General features: G+C 40.2%; 1 protein-coding gene across 1 annotated transcript in view; it reads left to right on the top strand.

Annotated features, from left to right (window-relative positions):
- Nucleotides 1-27,878, top strand: part of syt10 (synaptotagmin X) — a 43,276-nt gene that overhangs the window by 2,119 nt on the left and 13,279 nt on the right. The window contains exons 2-3 of the mRNA XM_088923554.1: nt 13,636-13,993; nt 21,390-21,948. Coding sequence (XP_088779680.1) covers nt 13,636-13,993; nt 21,390-21,948 — 917 coding nt within the window. The remainder of the gene's footprint in view (nt 1-13,635; nt 13,994-21,389; nt 21,949-27,878) is intronic.

The following is a 27,878-nucleotide window of genomic DNA, read 5'->3' as shown; positions in this document are numbered from 1 at the left end:
TATATGCGTGCTTCCTGTGTTTTTCCTCTATAGAATGTGATGAGCTTCACGTGTAGTGCATATATTCTGTATGTCCGGTTTTTAAAGAGGCTCTGCTGGCACAATGAGACTGTAAGAAGTGTCCACCCAAAAGGACATTGCTATTCATTCTGAATGTGTGTTATTATTCCTTCCATAACCGAGTGAATATTGTATGTGAATAATGTATAGACGCTGGTCACGTCTGACATCATGGGTCCAGTGTGAATATAATTCTGCTGCCTGTTGCTGTCCGCTTACAATTTGGCTTTCTAATAAAGGATTGGCAAGAAACATAGTTGTTGGGCAGCCAGTGAGCTTATGAAATGAGTCACACCAAGGACAGAACCTGAGCCAGCTCTGTTTGAGTAGCAGTGTCATCATAAAAGCTGTTGCCAGAAGATGACACATCTGCTCTGTAGGCAGGTGACATTGCAGCATGAAGCAGCTGTCTCACAGTCCTTGATGATGATTGAATCTGTCCTTTCACTTCTGTTCCAACCTGCCCATCTCAGCTTGCACTACACCAGTCATGAGCTGCCTGTGTTTTAAGGAAGGTGTCTGAGGCAAACGGGTTATGGGGGAATGGTACCTGCCATCACTACACGCAGGTTTCATACAGTACCTGTACCTCTGATGTACTGTAGGATAGTGTAACCACATGTGAAACCTCTGACTTCATTATTCCCATAATCACTGCTTTCCATCTGGTTTACTGTACATTAAGTAGGAATATAATAATTTACTGCATGTTAAAAGTGATAATCTTTACAAGGTACAAGAAGTACCGCCGATTCTCATAGCAATAAAGGGTGGCATCTGTGATTTGGAAAAAATGCTATAACTTTCTTCCCAGAAAGACTAAAGAAACCTGACCAGAAACATGACAAGTTTGTTTCATGTACTGTAAGTGTGCACCCTTTCACTGAATTGTTGTTTCTCAGTTTGCGAAAAGAGGACTTTAGAATTCACGATTTCCTTCTTAAAAAGACACCAGAACAAACCAAACTTTAACAGCTAATTTATTAGATTTGACATTGTGTTGAATGTAAGCAATTAACTTTCACACTCTTCCAGTAAAGACTAACAGTGTTTACTGCAGTTCACATGTTACAATCATTGGAACAAAAGTGTTAAAGGTGTGAGACATTAAATGAATTGAGTTAGTTTCATACAATAAATACTGTAATTCTTAAGAAAGGAATTGGCTTGAAATGCCTTGAGTCCCCAAAACAGCTGCATACTTTAGAATGATAATTCTTACAATGAAAACTTTACATCCAGTCATTATTGCACTGTATTCCACAGAAATGAAAGAGTTACGTGATGGCACTTCTATTAACAATACCATTTGTGTGTACCGGTATGTGTGTGGGGGATGGTGTTTTTAATTGCATGAAGATATTTTCTAAAGCTTGGTGTAGATTTATAGAAAGGAGTTTTTTTTTTCAATTATAAGTGTGTAGTATCCTCTCACGAGGCACCAGTAATGTAGGGGTTTGTGCATTTACTGTGACAATTTTTAATAGTAGCAGTAAGTCACAAAATGATTCTTTTGATGGTATTAGAATCCAGCCTTGCGGGATAACTCGAACACCGCACACACATGGGTACTAATACACGAGAATACATTTATTAATACATAGAATGTGCATATAAACATAACCGATCTTATCGTGAGGGTTAGCAGAATACAACAGGTATATATTCAATCACGAAGAGTTACACATACCAAGAGGGACATACGTTCAGTATATCATTCATATAGACCGTTTTGTAAATGAACTTGGTTACAACTTCTACACTAGATACTCAAAACAAGTACATCACTCATAGGAATTAAATTGATATCAACTCAGGTTGAGGTAACAATTGAATTATCGAGCGGTAATGCAGAATGTTGAATACTCATCCGTCTGTGGGGTCAGATCTCCTACAGGCACAAAGAAGCAGTGGCAGGCTTGTCCAATCAGCGCTCTCTGGCTCGGTGCCAAGCAGTGCTCGGTGTGGCTTGCGACGTGCTCATAGAAGACTCGCTAGTTAGTGCTGGGGGAACTAGCAGAGTTTGTGAACAGGAGAAAAGACTGTGGGTCCAGCAGGTCAGGAAGAGGACCGGTTCGTTCCTGATGAAGCACTAGTCCTGAATACTGATTCAGCTGTCCACAGTTCCGACCTGTTCACAAGGCTTGCTGCTGATGCTAACCTCGGGTGGATCCTTTGGTTACCGCTGGCAACCTCCTCTCTCGACTCTTAGAACAAAGGAAAGTTCTGCAATTGGACACACTGGCCGTTACGTGGTGGTCCGGGCTGAGTCTGGGGATGTTTAAGAGGTGCTCTGAGGCTGCATGTCCTGCAGGCGCGCTGCAAGAATGTCCTGCGCTTGGGAACTGTGTTCCCTTGGGAACTGTTCTGTGCTTCCCAACTGTCCTGCCCTGCGGGCCGTTCTGCCCTTCGGAACCGTCCTGCGATGCGCTTCGTTCTGTGTTGCCTGTTTTTACCTGGAGGAACTGCAGGTCGTTCATTGGTTGAAAGTTTCATGGGCATCAGAGACCCACGTGGGGTTAACCTGCCCTACCAGTTCCTGATTGGCTGGTGATGTGTAACTATACCCTCTGACCTTAGGGTTGTAAACCAACTTTGAATAACACTTTCCCTTGGAATCTCAGACTTTTAGGCGCCAGATGACCATTTATTAAGGTTGCTGGAGAATCTCAGGAATTGGGGAGCTGTTCCTTATCAGGACACTCTATCAGCTAGGGAAAAACCTTAATTGTGAACTGTATCAGGCACCACTGAGATGAAGGAGAGAGGGACTGTATTAATTCCTGTATTATTAAGACCTGCCGCTACAAGTGATAAATTAACAGTTTGTCAGTAGAAAGCATACAACCATTATTTCATGGTTTTGTTTGTCCTAAGATCTTTAAAATAGATTCAGAATGTACACAGCATGCTTTTTTAGGAACAGATTTCACATAATACTACTTAAACATGATAATCTTGTTAAAATGTCTGGTGCTTTCCTTTTCTTTCCTGTCCTTCATGCGTGATTCCATTGCTGAGTCTTCTCTAGTGCATCCAAAACCGGTCTTGCCACTAACCAGATTAATACTATCTGTGAGCCACAGTACTAGTTGTTTGATCTTCAATTCAAAGCACAAAATTGTATCTTTGAACAAGCCCTGTCATAAATGCAATTTAATTTAAAGATATATCTTCTTATCCCAATGAACCTAAACTGTCAAGATTAAACATATTGCACCCTTTTTAAAAAAATCTTGTTTAGCAGCTCTCATTTCATCACAAAGTTAATTGAGTTATCTCTAGTTCAGTGGATTAAGGTATGTCAAGAAGTAAATGATTTCTCATACAACTTCAATTTTGTTTTCATTGGTTGTTCTTTTGGCTGCTTATAGGGATGCTGCATTTTAAAATTCAACATATTAAACTTCATTAATAATAGAACATTTTAATTTTATATGATGTTTATATTTGAGTAGCACCCAAGAGCACTCTACAACATGAAACCAACAAAGGAAAGTGTAATTTACAATCTGTTGTGCAAAGAGAAATTCATAAACCCAAGTCTTCAGCTTCATTTTAAAGGATTATGTTGTTTCCAAGTTTTTATTCGTTGTTGGAACTCAATTTCAAAGCTGAAGAGCACAAATGAAGGTTTCAGTCATAGTTGACTTTAGCCACAATCTTTGGTAGGGGCAACATTGGATTACACCTACATCTGGGGAAGAAAACAGCAAGCAGTCTGGGCGTTTGATCTTGCCCAATGAAAATGGATGCAGGTAGAGGTGTCTGAGAAAGAAAAACTAATCAGAAAGACCTACAATCATCTTTTGCTATTCAGGGCCGATGGAAGTGGACGTAATGATACTGCCAAGAAGAAATCCCCTCTTGGAGTGAGAATTTTATAGCTTTTTAGTTGTGAGGTTTAAACTACAAATAAATCAGTTGGAGCTGTAACACTGGATAAGCAAGAAAAAGCTGTTCAGTTATTAGTGGTGCTTGAAAGAAATTCACAGCTGGCACTCCTAAGCCTGCCCCTGGAGAGCTACAGTGATTCAATGATGATGGGCCTGGTGTGCCTATGTGGTGTACTCTCCCACAGAATAGCCTTTGGTTCAGGGGATGGAGCAAAATTACTGAAGGCTATGGAGAGTGGTGCATTTTTTTTTCTGCAGTGAGAAACACATAAAGAAAAACTGTGCCTCCAGTCAGACAGCAGGTTGTCATGGTGTTTGAGGTTGTGATGCGAGACCCATCTGTTGCCCATCTTCACTAATATTGCAGCGCTGTAGAAATCTGGGGAACTTCATGGCAGATCATCTTCTACACAACCTAGACTTACCTTTGTGCAAACCCTATGTAATAATAAACCTTTATTTAACCAGACAGGTCAAATAAGAACAAATTTGTATTTATAATGGTGACCCTATGAATGCAGTTATATAGCGGGGGAGGGTGTTCACTGCAGCAATCTCATAGTTTTTTTGTGAAGTCTCTTGTAATAAAGCTGATATTGGAATTCAGCTTCTATCACAATATAATTGCTATGATTCTACTCCAAAAGTAATGGAAATTACACCGCTTTTAAGCAAAATATTTCTAGCAGAGGAGCAGTGCTGTTCATGTGGGACTATGCTATTGTAAAGTGACACCTACTGGTCCACCTGCTGTAGGACACTCACAGAGACATCCTGGTTGTCCTTGCAGCTCTGGCCCTGTACTGACCGAGCCCAGCTCTGCTTCGCTTCTGAAATCAATGAGATCAGTCTACAAGGTGTTAAAGCTGCTGCATCTGTAATGAACGTTTTTAAAAAACAATCTACTTGCAAGTGCAGCTCTGCATTCTGTTTATTTTTTGGGAGTGGCAGGTGAACAATGGAATGCATTTAGGAATATCGTGAAATAAGGACCTCCCCAGAACATTATATTTTCTTTGACCAAGGCGTTAAAAATTGGGCATATTTGAGGTTCCTTTTGCAGAAGGAGACTCGGAGACAGACGCTGAACATAAGGACGAGACTTATGACAGCAAGGTGATTCATACTCCCTGTGATGGAAGTGTGCCACATAAGAACAGGTGTGAGCTGTGACATTGATTCCTTTGTTACTGCAGGCCGACACAACAGGACTGTGCCGGGAATAAAAGAGGGACAGCTATAATGAAGTGGTCATTTTCTAGCGCACTAGTTATGTTCTACTTTTAACTGAGAATTCCTCAAGAAAAATCATAAGAATCCATGAATGAAGAATTATCATAAAGCACAATGCCACTCTCAGCAGCAAAGAAATCTATTATATACTGTAAAAGTACTTTTTGCAAATATCTAGATTATGAACATTATTTTTTACAAATATAATGTTTCTGAGCATTTTAGGATTGAACACAAGCAGCTGAAATATTTTCTGTGAGCCTTTTCTCTCTGTTGAGTGATTAATGTAATTATGTTGCTCTGAAGACAAAGGAAATGAAATTTCTAGAGCAAAACTGGGTTTGCGCAATCTGGCATTTGAATTATTAACCTCTAAAATACCAGTGGAACCCAGTGCCTGTTTTGTAAAAGACACCTAATACTGTACATTTGTTCTATTATACTGTTAATGCTCAGTAATCTATTTGCACTATAAACGTTTTCTCTAACCTTAGGCTTCTCCTTTTAAATCAGGAAATCATTGAGAAAAATATTGGTTACATGTAGGAGATGAATAGTAACCAGTGTGGAAGTTGGCCCCCCTACAGACAGCACAAATGATGAAACCCACCTCATTCGTTAGTGCTACGTTTGTGCCATTGAAAGTAGCATTTGTGCTGCTTTCATTTCCAAGATATAGCGCCTTGTTTTTTTGGGGTCGTGACATCACTCAGCCCCCCTACAACATCATAGGGGGACCGGACCGGTCTCATTGCTTAGTGCTGCGTTTGTGCCTGTTTGTGCCATTGAAAGTAACTTCCCAACTGCTTTTGTTCCCGAGATATAGCGCCTTGGTTTTTTGGATGTTTACGTGACCATGCATGGTGACATTGACCTCCAGTGACCCCATCTGCCGAGTTCAAGGTGCTATATCTCAGGAACGAAAGCAGCAGGGAAGTTACTTTCAATGGCACAAACCGGCACAAATGCAGAACTAATGAATGAGACTGGTCTGTTGTAGGGGGGCTGGGCAAGGTCACCCCCCGAATAAACAAGGTGCTATATCTCTGGAATGAAAGTTGTACAAATGCTACTTTCACCGGCACAAATGCAGCACTTACGAATGAGGTGGGTGTTGTCGTTTGTGCTGTCTGTGGGGGGGCGGGAGCACCTTTATTTCTATTAAAAATGAAAAATGTATGAAAATCTTGAAATTAGGATAAAAGTATTCAGAGTCCTCAAAAGGCAGTGAAAAGTAACCTAGTAGATTTCATCAAAGCAGCAAAACATGAACCAGAAGACACAAGTGAAAACTGTGGAAGTGCATTAAGACCTGAGAACACGAAGCCCTACAGCGCTCTGTGTTAGAAGTACAGTGGAACAAGCTACTGTATCCAGTGGTATCCTGGTTTCTTTCAAGAAATGGCTTGATGAGATTCCCATACGAGCTAGATGGGCCAGATGGCCCTCTTTCATTTGTAACGGGAGCTTCTGCACCTACTGTATATTGAAAGAATGCAACCTTGATCCAACGGCTTGCAGATCAAGATGGCTGACAGTCTCATTTTTCAGCTGGCTTCTTCGGGTGGTTTATGTTCCGTCCACCTGCTCTTCCACTGAGGACTTGCTTTCCAGAGCCCTGTTTACAGAGCAGGGAGGATACAGGAATCCTGGCGGGGCTTCATGACAACCAGAGCAGCTCCGGCACTGCAGGAGTCCCACCTTCTCCCTGTCGGTGCCAATCTCCCATTACAGCACCCAGGCGCCATGGCAGGGAGAATGGAACTGTGGAACCCAGGAAATTCAGACATTTCATTTCTACATTTCAGTTATGTGTACTGTAATAATGGATTTAGGATGAGATGAAATTTTACAAAGCTGTTTAAATGTAAAGCATATAAACTGATAATTTCACTTCTACAGGTACAGTACATGAAAGACATTTTACTCCACCTAGGTGTTTGAAAAGTATAGTCATTTACAGCACATGGAAGACATTGCTGCTGCATCAATATTCAGTCTGGCTGCAGCACAAAATTAAGACTTCTTGATCTTAATATATAGTGATTCATGCATAGATCAAGTCCATCTTCTATTACTTGGTTACCTTTAGGGCTTAAATGTCACTGTAGGTGTGTCTTTTCGGATGGGCTAGATTGTGTCATTTTGTTTGCAATATGCATTTTAAGTAGACTTTTTCCTCTTTTTGTCTTTATTATTATGTTTAGAGTGTTAAACGTCTTAACCAAAACAAGAATGATTTGTCTCTCCTGAACAAGTCAGAAATGGAAAAAACACTTTACTGTTCCTGTAATTAACACAATTGTGGTCATTCTCATTTTGGCTGTCATCTGTTGGTAAGAGTTTATTTATAAAAATAGCCTAAAATCTGAATTCCATCTTGACTATGCAACCGAGATTGGACCAACCTGATAGACTTCTACAAAGATTTCTACAAAGTTCTGATTTCTGCAGAACTGAAATATTAGCACCTCGGCCATGTCATTCATTCACATTGATTGGATTCCTAAGTTCTTTATTTAGGTGAGCATGTTGGAAGAAGGGCGGCATAGTGAAACAGTGGTTTGCATTGATGCCTCACAGCACTGGGGCCCTACTGTAGGTTTAATTCCTGGGGTGATTGTCAGGGACAGTTCTTTCCGGGCCCTATGCGGACGACACGATCCGAAAGGTGAAGAAACAATAGGGAAAAATAACATGCAGGAGTCGGTCAGGAGACAGGGGGGCGTGTCCATGCAGTGCCAGTGTCCAGGGGGAGTGAATCCAGGCGAACAATCCAAGGGTAAATCCAGAGGGGGAATCCAAGACAGGCAGTATAGTCCAAAACCAGGGGATCCATCCGTAGTTAAAACCAGAACCGGGTCGGGACCGGCGGGGCAGGGAATCAGGAACAGGAAACTAAAACCATAACGGAGCCAGACGCGGCAGGACCCCGGGCTCTCACGACACGGAAATCAATGAGAAGACCTGAGCAATCGCCTGCGTCTGGCTTTAAGGTGGAACTAAAGAGGGGCTGGAATAAGGAACAGGTGTGGGGAATGGGACAGAACGAGGAAGGGCTGGAGCGCCCTTAAGAGGAGGAGTAACGATCGTGACAGTGATGTCTGTGTGGTGGTTGCGTGGGTTTCCTCCAGGTGCACCGGTTTCCTCCCACAGTCCAAAGACCTGTTAGTAGGTTAATTGGCTTCTGGGAAAATTGGCACTGGTGTGATTGCGTGTGTCTGTCCGTGTGTCTCCTGTGATAGCCTGGCATCCCATCCAGAGTGTACCCATTGCTTGCCAGGTTAGGCTTCGACTTCCTTGTGATGCTGTGCTGGAAAAGGTGTTTTAGAAAATGGATATATGTTGTGATTTGTGCTGTCTTTTTACACAGGCATACAGTACAATGGAACTGTTAACCAAAGTTACTGCAATTCAAATCCAAATTAAAGACATTTAAAATCACACCACCAAAAGCCAGAGTAGGAAAAATAAAACTGTGAAAGCAAGTTACAACTTAACATCTTTTAAATCATATACCCATTAAACTACTGTCTGCTTGTACTTTCTCACCTGCAACAGGCAGGGAAAGTGTAATAATGACAATGTTTATCCCTTTCTAAACTTAGAACTTTCAAATTAAATTCAAGAATTTTTTTAAAAAGAAATTGTGTGGTGTTTATAAAAATTGTAAATTAGTGGAAAAGCATGCAAATCTTGAGGGTCTTTCTAAAAGGTGAGTCTTCAAAGATTTAGATCATTTGTCCTGAGGTGCTCTGTAGTTATACTACCTTATGTGTCATAACAACTGTATTTAATCATTTATAGTTTTGTCATTTTTGTAGTGCAGATCTGGACAGTAATAGTTGAAGAGAGTCATCAAGGGAGAAAGATGCATCTTTCAGGAATATTAATTTTAATAATCCAGATAAGACTGTCAGATACTGTATATCTGGACAGGGATGATTCAAAGTAGGTTCTGTTATTCTTTTTTAAGTAACAAATTAGCATTGATAAAACAGCATTAGTTAAAAGTTTTATGTACAGAAATATCTTTAATCTCCTCCCTGTCCTTGTCTCCAAAGAAAAATCATCCGCAGACACAAGTGAAATTCAAGCCATGAATATGTAAAATGGAACCTCATTGCATTGTGTAAAATACATACAGCTAAAGAAAATAACTGTTTTGGGTTGCACCCTGTATTTCAGTTAAATGGTTTTCATGCTGTATAAATAAATTGTATTAATCTTCAAGATTTCCTAGCTCAATGAATATTTTTTTTGGAAAACTTCTTAGGCAGTTTTCACCTCATGCTGCTTCCCCACCTTCTTTTACAAGAATTTGAAGGCCGACAGGTATACAAGAACAGAGCTAGCTCTGCCAGTTCTTTCAGCTGAACTATTGTAATTTTAAAATATTGTGGCCACTGTAATGCACCAATCCATAGGAAGAAAAATGCATGCATGCTCACATGTAGAAGAGATAATAAGGACAGCTTGTTCGGCTGAAAAGATGTGACTTTGTACGTTAATTTTACTGAGGAGTGTACATGTCACATTCACAAAGGAACCTCATATTATGCCTGTAAGAACATTTCATATGGTCAGCCAGAATAGCTTTATGGGTTATTCCTAACAAGAATTTTTTTCGTCAAGAAAACGCCTCTTATTTCCACTCGAAAGAATTGCTTCCTGATTATGGTTTGAGAAAAAAAATGGCACTTAGCAGGAATGCAGTTTTCTTAAGAACCGTTTGAATATCAAACCAAAAGAAATAGAATCTGTTATTGACAGTGAATGGTTGCTTTTGCAGTGATACATTTTGTAGACATAAATTCAGAAATTGTCTCAAATTATGTATTATAGTAAATGTATGCAGATTTGTTTTAATTTCCAGACTTAGGAGCTTTGGTATATTTGTTGAGATAAATGTTTGGCTGATTTGAACTTTCACATTCTGTAGTATTGAATATTCTGTACATGTACAAAAGAAATAACACACAGCAAACCCACCATCAGTTTGTAATGAGTAATACCGTACATGGCATTCTACATTTGAATACAAATAACTATGTATGACATTTTGAAGTATAATTTAGATGCATACAGTATGTGCATTAGGTGGATTTACTAGCTCTACCCTCACTATATACTTTTCACTTGGCATCCTATATATATATACAGTATAGCGCTTTTCTGGACACTGCACTCAAAGCTCTTTACAGGTAATGGGGATCCCCTCCACCACCACCAGTGTGCAGCCCCACCTGGATGATACGATGGCAGCCAGAGTGGGCCAGTACACTCACCACACACCAGCTCTCAGTGGGGAGGAGAACAGAGTGATGAAGCCAGTTCAGAGATGGGGATTATTAGGAGGCCATGATTGGTAAAGGCTAGGGGGAAATTTGGCCAGGACACTGGGGTGACACCCCTACTGTTTTTTAAGAGACATTGGTTTTATGTCTCATCCGAAGGTCAGTGTCTTTTGTTATAGTATAGTGTCCCCATCACTGTACTGGGTCATTAGGACCCACACAGACTGCATGGTGTGTTCCCCCTATATATTTGCACAAATTTCTCCCTTACTCTAAGAAACAGTAGAATGCTCTCCCAGTGTCTCATTCTTGCAATGAAGCATTGGGCTTTCCTGTAGCCATTTTCCATTCCTTTGTAAAGGCCTGGTACCTTTTGCCTGTCTTTCAGACTGACCTGCTGTTTATTCACTTCTAAGGATAATTTGACTTACATGCTGGTATAAGATCATTCTGTACACATGGAGTCAGAAACTGTGTGCATGCCAATGTAAAGGAAGCAGGAAGTCATAGTACAGTTCACTGAAGGTTTGAAATGAGTTTTAAATTGAGCTGGAATTCTGGAGAGTGCCCAAGAAGACACACGCAAGGTGTTTTCCCGGTGGTGCTCTGAATCCAAGCAGGTTTGCAGGACGTTTTATGGTCTGAGTACAGCTCTGGTCACCTCTGTTATAATCATGAATGGGTGTTTAGAAGTGACATATGCAATAAAACTATACAGGATGTTTTTACACACGGTACGTTGTCTATTTCTAATTCGGTTATCTCTGCCTTTCAGTTATTTCTGAAATGTCAACAGGTGTCTGTTACTTAAAATGCACTCGGACCAGGTCAGGAATGAACCCGTGTCATGGCAGGCTCTACACCAAAACTGCACTTCATTTTGGCAGGAAACTGGCTTTGTGAAAGATATTTTGTGCAATTGCAAATGGCCAGAAAATGCTGTGTAAATGTGCATAAACAATCTATAGAAGTGTTTGACAGGGTTTCCATTAGCTGATTTGCCCCATTACTCCTCTGTCCAGGAGTCGCAGGAGTGTCCTTTTTCCCTCACAGTGATGGATTTGGTACTTGGGTGGGTCAGGTGCTTAGTGTTGCCTGAAATGCTTCTTTTAATCAGGTGTTCAGTAGCACTAACCCCCCTGCTAGCTAGTAACGGCTAATAAGTAGTCATCCATCCGTCCATTTTCCATGTGCTTTATCCAATACCTGGTCACGGAGGAGTCAGAGTCTATCCCAGCAAGCAACGGGTGCTGGGCAGGATTCACACTGGATAGGATGCCAGTCAGTCTGTGGGGGGCACTCACACACACACCAGGGCCAGTTTTCCCTGAAGCCAATTCAAATACCAGTATGTGTTTGGACTGTGGGAGGAAAGCGGAGCGCCCAGATGAAACGCGAGGAGAACATGCACACTCCGTGCAGAGAGCACTCTAGGAATTGAACCCAGGGCCCCAGTGCAGCAAGACGGCATTGCTAACTACTTTGTCACTCTTCTGCCCCATGAGTTATCATATTAAAGCTCTAATTTTAATCCAATATTTCTGGAATCAGTATACATTTACAGATTCAATGCGAGAATGTATAATCAAGAGATTATTTAGATGCAGAAATGGTTTTACTCAGTATTTTTTTTACCACCATTTAAAAATCAGAGCCTTTACTCTAGAGAGCTTAGAAAAAAAATATTTGTAGGTTCTATTTTATTTATTTCCACAATTTCATTCCATGCTTATTTCATTCCACTTGATATTTCAATCCCTCCTGGCACAAATATTTAATTGAATTTCACTGACTGCATTACTTTGTGTGACTGAAAGCCTGAAGAATGTGCACCTGTGATTGCTAACAAAAGGGAGGGGGAGGTTATGAATTCGTATTCTGCTGTAGTCTAGACTCCTGTGCTTTCTAATTAGATTATTCTAACTTCATCTGGTTTCTCCACTTAAATGTCTGATAATTGGATATTTAGTGAGATTTCTTTCCTACATTTCCTATATTTTTTACGGCTTTTTATTAAGTATAGTACATACCCTGAGTAGAATTGTTAAATGTAACTTTACTTCCTGGCTCACCCTGTACCCATGTGGGAGGAATGAGGAAGTGCAGTCGGACTCATCTGATCTGCCTGGCCATTGAGCCATTCATTTCATATGCTGTCGGCTCCATGGCGACATACAGGAGGGTGAATGCCTATTGGAGGAGATGCGTGTCCCTCAGTGATGTCATCATGAACCTACAGGAATTTGCTGGGAGCTACACGAGCCCTAGCTAACTAATCCCAGCCCAGCCTGGCAGTGCTGAGCCTGCTGTGCACTGCTGTTTTTTTATAAAATGACAGTTGTTGCTAAGACTATCTGCACAATTTTGCAAATGCTTGTCCATACTTCACAAAAAACGTAAGATTTTTTAACACTTTTTGGTAATGTTATTTAAAGAAGGTGACTTTGATCTTCACTGCACTGAAATTCGTATCTGCCTAGTTTTTACTAAATTTCTGTACACTTAATTTTTTACAATTTCATATTCATAACTTGGTATATTGTATGATCACATTATTTTCATTGTATTATTGTACTGTAAAACATTTAACAATAAGGCTAGACTCCAGATTTTGTTTTGGTATTATCTATTTCAATCAGAATTGCAGAGAACTCATACTGTAAATCGTAAACAAAAAATAAACTAAGGTTCTTAAAGTTCTAGTACAATAAATAAAAATACTGAACTGCAAAAGAATACTTCAACAATAAAGTATTCAGCCTCTTACATTCTATAAGCCTAAACTGATTTTGGTACAGAAGATGTCAGAATTGTACTAATTTGCATAATTTCCTCATTCTTTTTTTATTCAAGAGCATTTTTACAATAGAAGTTAATGGTTTTATGTACACTGGGATAATTTCTCAAAGCTCTCATTAAAGGCAAAGTCCATGAAAAGACAAAACCTTAATTACTGCCTTACCACTGACACCACTGTAATGAAGCAAAATTAAATGATCTTTATTAAACTGCCTTAGATTTTGATATTGCTTGCTTTCGATATCTGAAATCTCTTCTTTCTCACAGCTGCTTTTCCTCTCTCCTTCTCTCTCTCTTTCGTGTTTGTCTGTCATGCTGGTTGCTTACTTCTGCTCTCTGGTTGTTTGTAGACATCTCAGTCAGTCTCCTTGCTGTAGTCGTCAGTTTCTGTGGGCTTGCCCTGTTGGTAGTCTCTCTCTTTGTCTTTTGGAAGCTGTGTTGGCCATGCTGGAGGAACAAAGCTCTCACGTCTCATGCCAATAACGTCCCTCAGAATATCCCCAGTGCCCCTCCAGAGGTGGTGGAAACTGAAGAAAAAAAGGAGATAAAAGAAAATGGGAAGAGCTCGGTGAAGCTTCTGGAGGCAGCCATGAAGATTAGTCAGACCTCCCCAGACATTCCAGCTGAAGTCCAGACAGCTCTGAAAGAACACCTCATCAAACATGCCAGGATACAGAGGCAGATCACAGAACCGACCTCCTCATCCAGGTAAAGCAAAAAGAGGATACGCCTTTATGATTGGTGCTAATAGCTAAAGGCTTATGTGTCCCCTACTGCAGAGAAAAACAGCACAAGCCAGAACCTTTCCCCACCTTGAATTTATTTAATATCAAATCAAATCAGATCAAAGTTTATTTATCAAATGCACAAAAATACAGCGTGCAGCAGTAGTTGCTGGCAATGAAATGTCTTTTCTGCGAGCTCACAAAATTCACCAAAGTCACAAGAATCACAAAAATCACTAAGTTAAAGTTACGAAAATAAGGTTACTTTACATGATAATAGATAATAATGTAATAGAAATTGAATAAAACTCAATATGAATAGAACTGCTATGTGTCCATGGTGTATGCAATATATTATGCCCAAGTAGTGCAGTATGCTGAATACAATGAAAACTGTATGTCCCTATAGCCATTACAGATGATTTGCTAAAGGAGCTGCAGGTTGGCTGTTTAGCAGTCTTATTGCCTGGAGGTAGAAGCTGTTCCGTAATCTGTTGGACTTTGACTGAATGCTTCGGTACCGTTTACCAGAGGGTAGGAGAGAAAACAGTTTGTGACTGGGATGACTGGGGTCCTTGAGAATTGTTTTCTTCAAGTTTGCACCGTTGAAAACACCCGCAATGATGAATGCCCCTCAGGATGTGTATTCTTGTGTCTGTTAAGGTGACTTAACTTAATATGCAACTTGTCTTTACCAAATTAGTTTTGTGGTGTCAGGCATTTAGGGAGTTTGTCTGTGTGATGTTGGGTTGGGTGGCCTGTGGCTGAGCTACCTTATAGACTCCGAGACGCGTAGGTTGAATTGAACACTTTATTTTAACAATTACAAAAGAAGAAATAACCCCAGAATTCTGTCATACATGTCTGTTAAATGTACTTCTCCCACCCACCAACTTTCATAACCAATCATAATGAAAGTGCTGCCAAAATCCCCGCTGTACCTTGTTAGTCTACCTGTGATGTACAGTCCTGAATCTGGCGCTTGAAGGGCTCAGCAGCTGAAATGTTTTTTCGTTCTGCTTTTCAGAACAAAATTAACCTTTACGTTTTCCTTGGCAGTAGATAGTGTTAACTTGCACAGTTTTGGATCACTTCTTCAAGCACTTTGACCTATGCACTGTCATGCTCTGTGATTGGTCATTTCATCTAATTTTAAGCACTTGTAGCCTCCACATCGGTTTAGTTTTAAATGTCATATGATTCTGAAAGCCAATAATAGGAAGATGCTTTGGAGTTGGTGCCCTGCTTTTTCCTTAATGACTAATCATGGCAACCATTTCCTTCTCTCCCACTGGATATGGGAGGTGTACCAAGCTGCTGTACCAAAGCTCACACCACCACACATAGTCGGGGCACCTTTGAAGCATGTGTGGTTGAGTTCTGTCCTTGTCCTGACACCAAAGCCCTCTTGCATTCTAGGAAATGGGAAAGAAGTACAGTGAATAGTGAAATGATGCAGATGTCTCAGTTAAACTTCTGGGGCTAGTGTGTGAATGCCAGCACAGAGTCAAGCTCAGTTACAAATTGGTGATTCCAAATGGGTGAGTAAATGTGACAGAATAACAGCACGATGGATATTTTGAAGTCAGAATGGGTGAAGAGAGGTGTGAAATGAAACTTCCAATGAATGGAGAAAATTTAAAAGAACAGTAGTCTGTCGTTAAGAGAAGGGAGAATGTGTGATCCTTGCTGCAGAATAATTTTGGTTTCGGTAGTCTTTCTGATGTATGAGTTCGGAAAACCGTCTTTGAGAACACAGACGGAGAGATTAGAGTGATCTGATTGGCCTCTCTTTCTGTCCCCTGCTCCCGCCTCTCACTCCTCCTCCCTCCCAGCCTTTGTTCTCCCGCTACTTTACCTTTGCCTACTGCCTTGTCTCCCTCACACCTGAAGAAGGCTCCACGGCCAAAACGTTGTGTTCTCTTTCTTCTTTTTTTCAGCATGGAATAAACCTATTACTTGTTCCTTTGCAGCCTACACATGCTGACGCAGCTACCCCCTGAACTACCATCTCTATTATGCCCATTTGGTATTGAAAGTACAACTTACCTGTGAGGATAACTCCTGGTGACCTATCTTTGTAATGATTGCCGTTTGGCCCCCGATGTTTATGTTTCTTTCGGGTTATAGCCTGTTATGCTCGGTTTCACTAGGATGGGTGGTGACAAGTGGTGGTAGGAGTGGGATGTGGCAGTGTCCAGGTTACTTATCTGTGTGCAAAGGTAGAACCAGTGTATTAGATATATCCCTAAGGGTGACAGGGTAAAGAGGTGAGATTCTGCCTTGCCATTTGATTGTAACTTTTTGGCAATGAAGTATCAGCTACCCCGGAAACGTCTTCCTCGAGCCTTACACTCAAAGATCATTAAATTTAATTACAAATGCCGCTACTGACTGCAGAGATAAAAATGATAGGATTTTATGTCCTCACTGTGCATTTTTAAAAATGTTCTTTAAAAATGTGTCTCACTCTGAGGACTATTTTATATGTGACTTTTTAAAGTTTGACTTGTAGATTTTGTCCCAAGTACTTGAAAAGAGAAGCACTCTGCTCTGTTAAGTATAGCATACTTTAGTAACAGGAAAAACTATCCTGTTGCTGCTCCTTTGTGTGATCCTTATAATCTTGTTAATGCCAGAGGCACTATAAAAAGTATGTGAATTACGGAGCCATGGCAACAGTAGTAAACTACCCCAATAATTAAATAATCAGTTACTTGTCTACATATTCTGTGACTTGGTATTTAACAAGCACCATGTAATTAGTAACATGGCTAAGTGGAACTGATGTGTTTTTGAGTTTCAAGTCTCACTGGGACCAAGCAAACAGCTGTACTTTGCCTCCTGAAAGAACCATTATTGACACTTAGTTTAGCCTGTCTTTATGTACTGTGTTGTTGGTTACTTACCCCAATTTAGTAAGAACTACAGTACATGTACAGTCTCTGCTTAAAAAGACAAAGATAGACAGTTTCCCACAGCCATTTTAAACTAAAGAATTGTTGCATTTCCAAATGAAAATATTCCATCACCCCTTATTTAACTTCAAAGAGGATTGTAACTAGGACATTACTTGAAAGTGTGTATGCAAATTCTGCTTCCAACGGTATACCAGTAAATAAAGGCAAGAATGCCTGCGATTCTAGTACTTTTCCCATCTTCTTACGCTTGTCAGAAGAATACGTTTGCAGAGATTTGTCTCACCTCGCTGAGGTTTTGTCTGCTTGTTATAAAGAGTTCTTTGGGCAAGCATCATAACCATCACAGTGCAAACCCATTCACGGTTTCCTTACCACTGAGACCCAAATACAGTTGTCATACAAATATCAAACATTGGGGCCTAAACTTCATTGTCACTGGTGAAGGTGGTTGCTTCCTCTCTGTGATTTGTTTTGCTCTCTGGTTCATAGCAGTTTTATCAACTTCAATTTGAAGTCCTTGCTTACCATAAAATAATGGTAAAACATGTAAATATAAGACAGTGTTTAGCATATAGATTAGCATAAAGTATTTTTGACTAGATGTGCTTTAAACAATTTTTAGTGTATAAATATATACAGTAATACTTATGCTTGACTCACAGCAGGAATACCTCCTCACAATTCACTTCATGAAGCAGGTGTTTATTATTATTTGTCTTAGAAGGCAGATAGACCCACTAGGTAAATACCAGTGGGTATAGAAAGTCACCACCCCCTTTCAAAATTTGTACCTTCTGTTGTATGGCACTCTGAAAATTAAAACAAATTAAATTAGGCTTGTTCCATTTTTATTTACACACAGTAACCCACATTAGCCAAGAGAAATTAAAATTCTAAAACGTTAATTAATTAATTTTCCAACAGTAAAATAACTTTTTTAGATAAGTGAACACAAAAGGGGTACTATACCCACTATTTGTACCAAAGTAAAGTAATAAAAAACTGACAAAAGTATATTGTAAATGTTCTACCAAAAGGCTTGCTGTCACGATTGCAAACCCCTCCTCTTAAGGGCGCTCCAGCCCTTCTTCGTTTCCCTCATTCCCCGCACCTGTTCCTTGTTCCTTCAGTTCACCCTTAAAAGCCAGATGCTCACTTCACTCGAGGCTCTGCATCTGGTTTCCATATCGTGTGAGCCCGGTACCTGGATGCACCTGGCTCCGTTATGTTTTTAAGTTTCTATGCCCGTTCCTGTTGCCCCTGCCGGTTCTGACCCGGTTCCTGTTTTTAATCCCTTGTTTTGGATGGATCACCTGGCCATGGACTTTTTGCTCGTTTTTGGATTCGCCTTTGGACTTATTCTTTGCATTGTTTGCCTCGGCCACACCTTCCCCGAACACCAGCACACCAAGGACACGGCCCCTGTCTTCATTCCCGTCTCCGCATGACTTTTCCCCCCGTGTTTTCTCACTCATCCCCGGATTGTGTCGTCCGCATAGGGTCCAGAAAGAACTGTTCGTGACACTTTTTTCATGTTATAATTTTCATAAACTTCATTGCTTTAGTATGTAGTCACAGAAGCACATTGTTGCCTATAATGACAAAAAAAATCATGTGGTATCTTATTATCACAAGAAATTTGTCTTTTTATTACAAGATAGAACATCAGCTGATTATTGCAAGATACCAATGATCATTTGAGTCTATGAACAACAGTATTCCACTGTCAGCAACCGAGAGCTCAGCTGGAACTGTGGGTTTAGTGTTTGTGACAGTGTCCAACACTGCAGAATGTGCACTTACTTGGGATTTGTTCATGATGAAATCTTATAATTTGAACCAACAGTAATGTGAGCACAATCATTATAACCATGAGGACACTCATACTTATCCGTACATAAGGAAGGGTACTGTGAAATTGCTTCCAGTGCCTAAAAATGGAAGTCAACTAATGATAATGTATATTGCATTACAATTGTACTATCACGTAATAATCACTTAAAGGATGGGATAATGTATTATCTCGTAAGATAATTATTTTGTTATTGCAAAATAACAGAAGATAAATATTTTTTTCTTGATAGCAGCAATGTACTTTTTAGTTTAAGTTGTGTAGTTGAAAGACATTTCAGTGCACTGCAGATTTGTTCTTTCAAGCCAGATAACAGATGTCCCTATTTTAATGAATAAGGAGCATGTCTTAACCGCTTAGGACAATTACTACCAGCTAGGGTATATTTGCCTGCTTCCAGTAGGTGTAGTTTTGTTGCTGTGAAATGGGTATGGACACCAGCCAACCTCCAAAAAATGCAAGGAGGGATTAGCAGTTTTTATAGAAACAGTGAAGGAAGTCTAAACATTGCAGTTTATGAAACAGGGGACATATTTTTTCTCCATCTGCCTAATAGGAAGACTAAGGGTATATATTCTCTCAGTGGAGTGACCTGGGTCTGAAGACTCACTTATGTGATTATTGTAACATGTCTTGAGCTTGATTCTGTACCATCATACAGTTTATCTAAAATCTATTAATATGTCATATCATGTTATAAAGAATGATATATTATCTGTTTTATTTTTGAATTCTTGCCTTTATTTTATTTGAGAATTTTGACAGTAAATATACATTTCTTCCTTTATATATCGTAAATATATATACATATACATTATATATACAGTATATATGTATAACATTATGGTGCAGAATTTTACCCACTTAAATGTCAGCTTTGCATGACCCTTTAATTGGATCATTTAGACATGTGACCTGCAGAGGGTCCATTATAAAGGTATCATTTAAATGGGCGATGCAACAGAAAAGCTGCATATTAGTTCCCATAACTCAGATCCAGTATTTTAAATTCAGCACTGTACTTGTTCAACTGTGATTTTTAAACCATTAAAATATAAAGTTAATGGCTCAAGACACTGCATCTAACAGTTAGTGGAAACAGGTGTTAGTTGCTAGGAAACAGAAGAACATAAAAAAAACTAAGGTTTGTGGAAAGACTTCACTTTCATTAACAGAATGAGGGGAAAAAAGCACACAGCAGCTCCAGTGGTTTAATTATTTTAATCAAACATTTTATAGCCTGTTCTTTAATCTCAATATTTTAAAGTAAGCATGATATATTGAATTACAACTAAAGAAAACTGTTTTTTAAAAAAAAGTAATCTAAAAATAAACTTAAACAGTTAATTTCATTCAGTGTTTAATTTTGCAGTGAATTGTGATTTAAGTATATGTACAGTATAAGATAGATACTTTATTGATCCCGTGAGGGAAATTGCAGTGCAACAGTAGCTTAACACAGTCAACACAGCACAGTGTAACGAAATGATACAATAATACACAATACAGTACAGTTAGTGAGAAGTGCACTAAGAGTAACTCACAGTCCAGAATATACAAAGAACAAACCAGAACAGTACACAAAAAGTTGTATTGCACAATATAAATATAAATGTATTGCACAAGTCCCTGGCATATATTGCACAAAAAGCCAGAGAGTTTACTGTTTAGTCAAAAAACAGGTTAATGTCAATGTTGCCCCTGTCCAGACACACAGTGCACATGTTGTACAGTCTTATGGCAGAAGGCAAGAATGACCTCCTGTAGCGCTCCCTGTCTTACCGTGGTTGGATCAGCCTGTTGCTAAACGTGCTCTTCATTCTCACAAGCATGTCATAGAGGGGATGGGAGACGTTGTCCATGATGGCCATTAATTTGGACACCATTCTCCTCTCAGCCACTACCTCCAGGGGGTCCAGGTCAGACCCAATGACAGAGCTTGCTCTCCTGATGAGCTTGTTCAGTCTGTTAGCATCCCCTGCTCTAATCCCAGGGCCCCAGCACACCACCGAGTAGAAAATGGCGCTCGCCACCACCGACTGATAGAACATGTGTAGCATTTTACTACACACATTGAAGGACCTGAGCCTCCTCAAGAAGTAAAGTCAGCTCTAACCCTTCATGTTGGTGGCCTCGGTGTTCTTAGTCCATTCCAGTCTATCATCCATGCACACTCCCAGGCACTTGTATGAGTCCACTGTCTCCATGCTACTCCCATGGATGTAGACAGGAGTAGGTTGGACCCTTTTCGTCCTGAAATCTATCACCAGCTCCTTCGTCTTTGCCACATTCAATTGCAGGTGGTTCTCCCCACACCACTCCTGCAATTGAATGTGGCAAAGATGAATGAGCTGGTGATAGATTTTTAGGAGGAAGGGGTCCAACCTATAAGCAGCACAGAACTGTATAAAGTTGCCAAAAACTGGCACAGTGTTCAGCTTTTTTATTTTTATCACAAAAATGGTTCGTTTTGACTTATAAATAGCAGAAAAATGTAATTTTATGAGTCTTTAGGATTAGGATGTACAAAGCTTTTAGGGTTTGATTCAGGCTTTGGGTTTGGTCTTTTTAAGAGCAGTGTTAATTCTTCTTTTCCTTTGTAACAGGCATAACTCCTTCCGCAGACACCTGCCTCGCCAAATGCATGTGTCAAGTGTAGATTTCAGCATGGACAGTGTGCAGATGAGACAGACTTCTACCAGCATCGGCCGAATTAAGCCAGAACTCTATAAGCAGAAGTCAGTTGATTCTGAAGATAACAACCAGGAAAATGTCCAAACCTGTGGAAAACTGAACTTTGCTCTCCAATACGATTATGAGAATGAGATGCTTATCGTTAAAATTATCAAAGCACTGGAGCTGCCTGCCAAGGACTTCACAGGGACCTCAGACCCCTATGTCAAGATGTATCTGCTTCCAGACCGGAAAAAGAAGTTTCAAACTCGGGTTCACCGAAAAACTCTCAACCCAGTCTTTGACGAGACCTTTCAGTTTCCTGTGGAATATGATCAGCTGTGCAACAGGAAACTGCACTTCAGCGTGTACGACTTTGACAGGTTCACAAGTCACGACATGATCGGGGAGGTTATCGTGGACAATCTCTTTGAGGTGTCGGATCTCTCCAGGGAAGCAATAATGTGGAAGGACATTAACTGTGCCACCACCGTGAGTATACCCTTTCATGTCTGAAAAAAACTCATCTGAATACCAAAACACCTGCAGTTTTCAAGTTTAAAGGTTGTAAAAGTAAACCTAGGTGAACATGCTTAACAACTTCAGCCTTTCTTGTTTTAAATCTCATTTTGCACAGACTTTTCTTGATGTAGGAAAATTCATAATTCATCACCTCCTTTCACCTCAACTACCCTGTACAGACAGATGCTTTTCAGAAAAAAAGCATTAATCTAATACAGGAACAATTAAAGGTTTATTCCATGCTGAAAAGAGAAGAAGAAACATAACGTTTCAGCTGTGGAGCGTTCTTCAGGCATTGATGACATGGAATAAACCTTTACTTGTTCCTTTGCAGCCTACGCATGCTGATGCAGCTACCTGCTTAATCTAATACAGCCTTGCTTATGACCATGCCAACACGTTCACTGGCCACTCACACTCCTAGACTCGCAGTTTTCCAGCTTCCTGATTTTAATTCAGGGCAATTTAGGTGAACTGCAGCTGGGTTTCCTTCCTTGGTCTCTTCTCTGTAGCAGAAAACTCTTTTAACCACAATCCAGGACCACACACCCAGCCCTCGGTGACACCCTGAGCTTCACAGGCTCTTACGGGGAGTTGTTATCCATAATGATATCCATAATCCATGTAACCCCAAACCAGGTACCTTTGACTTATGAACACACATACTGCTATAAACCATAAACCATTAACTGTAGCCATACAACCCGTACCAGATCTGTACCCCCATTAGACTTTCCTTATAAAACACTTGTTGTTTTCACTTTTGTGTAGTGCCCTCTGGGATTATTGTTAATAGCGTCTGCCCTCCCAGGATGAAAGGCATACGTCCTTTCACCAGGAAAGTGAGTGATCCTGAGACTGTTCCCTGCACCACCTCTGTGCATCCCGAGGGCTCCTACAAACCCCACCTCTCAAGCTCAATGCCCCCTTTTGGGGAGAGAAGACTAAACGCTGTAACTGCTAATAACCATTAATTATAGTACCCTGACTAATTTAACCCTAAATTTCTTTAAATAGTAATTGAAGTGGAAACCTACTTGGCTGATCACGTTTGGCCAGGGTTGCTACCTGTAATCTATACCTGCTTACCTGAAGTGGCAACAGCTACTACTTTAACCTACTTTTCTCTGTTGCCGTGGGAAACCTCGCTAATCCTAGTGGCTATCAGCTTGGCTGCCACCCAAGAGCTATGCCTCCATGCTAACAAGAGGGTGAGAGCAGACATCCTTACCTTGGGAGCTAACCATTGGTCTTCCTCGGAGACTGCTCTCCAGGGGGTATATCTGTCTCAGTCCCAACTACAAAGGCTGCTGATGAGCTGCAACTGTGGGCTACACTGCTTATACATACAAATGTGTTCACTTCACTCATGTGCACGTATTTGCCCAATCTCTCTAATACTCTTAACACAACCAGTTGGCCTGGTTATATTGTTCCATAGATGTCCCAACCAAAAAACTAGCTTCACAACAAAGGTTGCCCTGTTACAGACCTCCACAGTATTTTCCTCAGATGTTTTTTCTTCAATAGCTAATATATATTAATAATAATTTCTTAAACTTTTCTGGACACTCCACTCAAAGCACTTAACAAGTAATGGGAACTCCCCTTCACCACCACCAATGAGTGCAAAGTGATAAAGGCGATTCATAGATGGGGATTATTAGGAGGTCATGATTGGTCAAGGCCAGGAAACCAGAATAATACCCCAACTCCATTCGAGCAATTTGTGATTACCTCAGTTTTATGTCTCATCCAAAGGACAGAGCCTTTTTTACAGTATAGCGTCCCCATCACTATACTGGGGTATTAGGAACCACACAGGGTGAGCGCCCCCTACTGGCCCCACTATCACCTCTTGGAGCAGGAACCTTAGCTTTCTCAGAAGACAGATAAATACTTTATTGATCCCGTGAGGGAAATTGCAGTGCAACAGCAGCTTAGCACAGCCAATACAGCACAGTGTAACGAAATTATACAATAATACAATACATATAATACAATCAGTACAGTCAGTGAGAAGTTCACTAAGAAGAGTTACTTACAGTCCAGAATCTACAAAGAACAAACCAGAACAATACACAAAAAGTTGTATTGCACATTATAAATATATTGCTCAAGTCCCTGGCATATATTGCACAAAAAACAGCTGTAAATGGGAAAAGCCAGATGTAAGCAGAGAGTTTACTGTTTAGTCCAAAAACTGGTTAATGTCAATGTTGTCCCTGTCCAGACACACAGTGCACATGTTGTACAGTCTTATGGCAGAAGGCAAGAATGACCTCCTGTAGCGCTCCCTGTCTTACCGTGGTTGGATCAGCCTATTGCTGAACGTGCTCTTCATTCTCACAAGCATGTCATAGAGGGGATGGGAGACGTTGTCCATAATGGCCTCTAGTTTGGACGCCATTCTCCTCTCAGCCACTACCTCCAGGGAGTCCAGGTCAGACCCAATGACAGAGCTTTCTCTTTTGATGAGCTTGTTCAGCCTGTTAGAATCCACTGCTCTAATCCCAGAGCCCCAGCATACCACCACGTACAAAAATGGTGCTCGCCACAACCGACTGATAGAACATACTGTATGTAGCATCTTACTACACACATTGAGGGACCTGAGCCTCCTCAAGAAGTAAAGTCAGCTCTGACCCTTCTTGTAGATGGCCTCTGTGTTCTTAGACCATTCCAGTCTATCATCCATGCGCACTCCCAGGCACTTGTATGAGTCCACTGTCTCCATGCTACTCCCATGGAAGTAGACAGGAGTAGGTTGGACCCTTTTTCTCCTGAAATCTATCACCAGCTCCTTCATCTTTGCCACGTTTAATTACAGGTGGTTCTCCCCACACCACTCCACAAAGCTGCTGACCAGTCCTCTGTACCATTCCTCCTGCCCACCCTCAATATATCTCACAATTGCAGAGTCATCTGAGAAGTTCTGCAGGAGGCAGGACTTTGAGTTGTATTTAAAGTCTGAAGTATAGAGGGTGAAGAGGAACAGAGAAAGAACTGTCCCCTGAGGAGCCCTTGTGTTACTCACTGCCTGTTCAGACACAGTTCTGCAGTCTCACAAACTTTGGTCTGCCTGTCAGGTAGTCAGTGATCCATGAGGTCATGGAGGCACCCACTTACATCTCCTCCAGCTTCCTTCCTAGCAATAGGGGCTGGATAGTATTGAAGGCACTGGAGAAGTTGAAAAACGTAATCCTCACAGTGCTGCCAGCCTTGTCCAGATGTGAGTAGGCCCTTTGCAACATGTAGATGATTGCATCTTCCACACCAACACTGGGTTGGTAGGCGAACTGTAGGATGTCCAGTAATGAACTGACCAGGGGTCACAGGTGGGACAAGACCAGCCTCTCCAGTGTCTTCATGACATGAGAAGTCAGCACAACTGGTCTGTAGTCATTGAGGACAGAGGGGCGTCCTTTCTTTGGTACCGGGACCAGGCATGATGCCTCCCCAGGTCTATCATCTAGGTACTGGCTGCAGGAGCTGAGTCTGATACTGCTTAACCCTTCTGTTGGCTGTCAGCTCAGCTGCCACCCGAGAGCTATACCTCTGTACCGGCTCACACCTGCTTAACTTCAGTGGGCTGCCAGTTGTGAATTGCAGAGTTTATATACTGTAGCTGCTGACAATGTATCGTATGGGCAGTTACCTACAGTACAATATGTATTCCTTTCATTTTTTTAACTACCATTCACATTTTAAGAACAAGATCATTTTAAGCAGGATTATTATGGAAAAAACCCAGCTTTAATGGGTGTAATTGTGTACTTTTTACACAAATTGAATCTGTGTGATTGTGTATTATGCCTTGATAAAATGTCATGCCTGTGCAGTGTACCTTTGTAATATGTTCACAGACCACAATCACCATTCTTCTAGAAAGTCATTCACTTAAGGACCATGCAGAAGCATTAGGCCCATTTTAGTGAACCTGACTAACGATCCTCAAGAGTGGATAGAGACTGTCACAGCAAATTTCTAGAAATAAAAAAGCCACATTTTTGGTTAATGACTAAGGCGCAGCTGCACTTATCATTAATGTCAAAGAATATAAATTAGGGAGTTTTAATGTTTTTTTCCCACCATAATAATATATGGTATCCAACTTAAGAATTCATAATTGTTGCATTTACATATTCTTTTTGTTTTAGATATAATTTTGATTCCTGAAATCCATTATTCTGTTTAAATAATTTATCATCACTTTAGCAATTAAGAAAGCTGTTTCACTGTTTTTTTTTAGTGTGTTGTTCGATTTTGTAACTACTTAAAACCATTAGAGGCTTTGCATCATTTATATTAACTTTTATTTTGGACATATTAAAAATAAATATTTTATAAATTAAAGTATGTTAACGTACACATTGTATTTTGCATATTTTAAAATATAATTTACAAACATACTGCACTACACTGTGATTTTTTTTCTAAATACTGTATTACCGTGGCTTTTTGGTTTAAAAAGACTTTTTACAGAATGTAAAAATGCAAATAGATTTGGTGGGGGAAAAAATTTTGAAAAAGAATGAACACAAATCAATAAACTTACACAGGTTCTAATTAAGAGATTATGTTGTAAAGAGACTACTGTACTTTCTTATTAAGACTTCTAATTTTATATATGAATCAAAGTACAGAATTTATTCAGCTTCTTAAAACTGAATCTGATCCCGACACACTGTAGTATGATGCCACTGTGCTATTAGACCATTTGCAGAGAAAAACACAAAAATAAAGAAATTATTTTAAAAATGAATTTTGGTTATCTGTAAACTAATTTTAAGACACCTCTGTATCAATATTAGGCCAACTGTATTAATCTCTTTTCTCTACATTATATTACCTGTGATCTTCCCTTGATGGTATTGTGTGTCATATAGTAATGATACATTACAGAGTGGCCTCCACCAGACTAAACCAACTAAAGGTTACATGTTGTTCAACTCAGTGCAAAGCAAATAAGACTGAAAATGAATGACTCACTCAGGACCTTACAGGAAGGCAGCAATAATCTTTTCCTTCTCACTTCTTGTTCAACTGTAATCGAAAAGCATCACACTCTGCATCACACTTTGCCTTTCAAGCTTCTGGTTTACTTCGTGAATACAGAGCAGACATACTGCTGTTTAAACTGGAATTGAGCAGCTGTGAAGTAATTCAAGAGGTGAATATACAGCCTATAGATTGCAGGTTCAGTACCTGGCTGTCTCTGGAGTGGGCATACAGTATGTCACATCACTCTCAAAAAAAGATTTCAGAGGATTAAAAAAAACTGCGTGCATCAGACTGGAGAGGATTCAAAACCATTTCTAATCATTTGAGGCTTCATCAGTCCACTGTCAAAAAGAGAGTCTACAAATAGAAAATATTCAACATCACAGTGACCACTCGTCCTAAGAGTAACCTGGAAAATTATCCGGGGAAGTTGCAAACAACCACAGAGTAAAATTTAAGGATCTGTAGGCTCTCCACTAATCAGGAAAAGACTAAATGGTTTTATAGGAGGTTAGCCAGGAAGAAACATTTTTCTCTATTAAAAAGAACATTGGCAGAGAGCACCTGGATGATCTACAAGTCTACTGGAAGATTGTTACCTGAACAGATGAGTCAGAAGTTGAATTATTTGACAATAATTTTTCCAACAGAAAAACTTAATCTTGACTTTCAAGCATGGTAGTGCCTCAGGTCCCAAATGGTTTGTTATCTTTGATGGAACCTTGAATTTGGCATTTTATCATCTCGAATAAATAAATCCTGGAGGAAAATGTCTGGCCATCCATTTGTCATCTGAAGCTGAGCCATGCAGTAAGACAATGACTCTAAACAAACAGATCTACAGCAAAATGGATGAAGAAGAAAAAATGACACATTTTGGATTAATCAAGTCAGAG

The sequence above is a fragment of the Atractosteus spatula genome, chromosome 8, assembly GCF_055471065.1.
Source record: "Atractosteus spatula isolate fAtrSpa1 chromosome 8, fAtrSpa1.hap1, whole genome shotgun sequence".
In the NCBI taxonomy this organism is placed as follows: domain Eukaryota; kingdom Metazoa; phylum Chordata; class Actinopteri; order Semionotiformes; family Lepisosteidae; genus Atractosteus; species Atractosteus spatula.
Note: the sequence above shows the minus strand (reverse complement) of the source record. Positions and strands in the feature narration are given on the sequence as shown.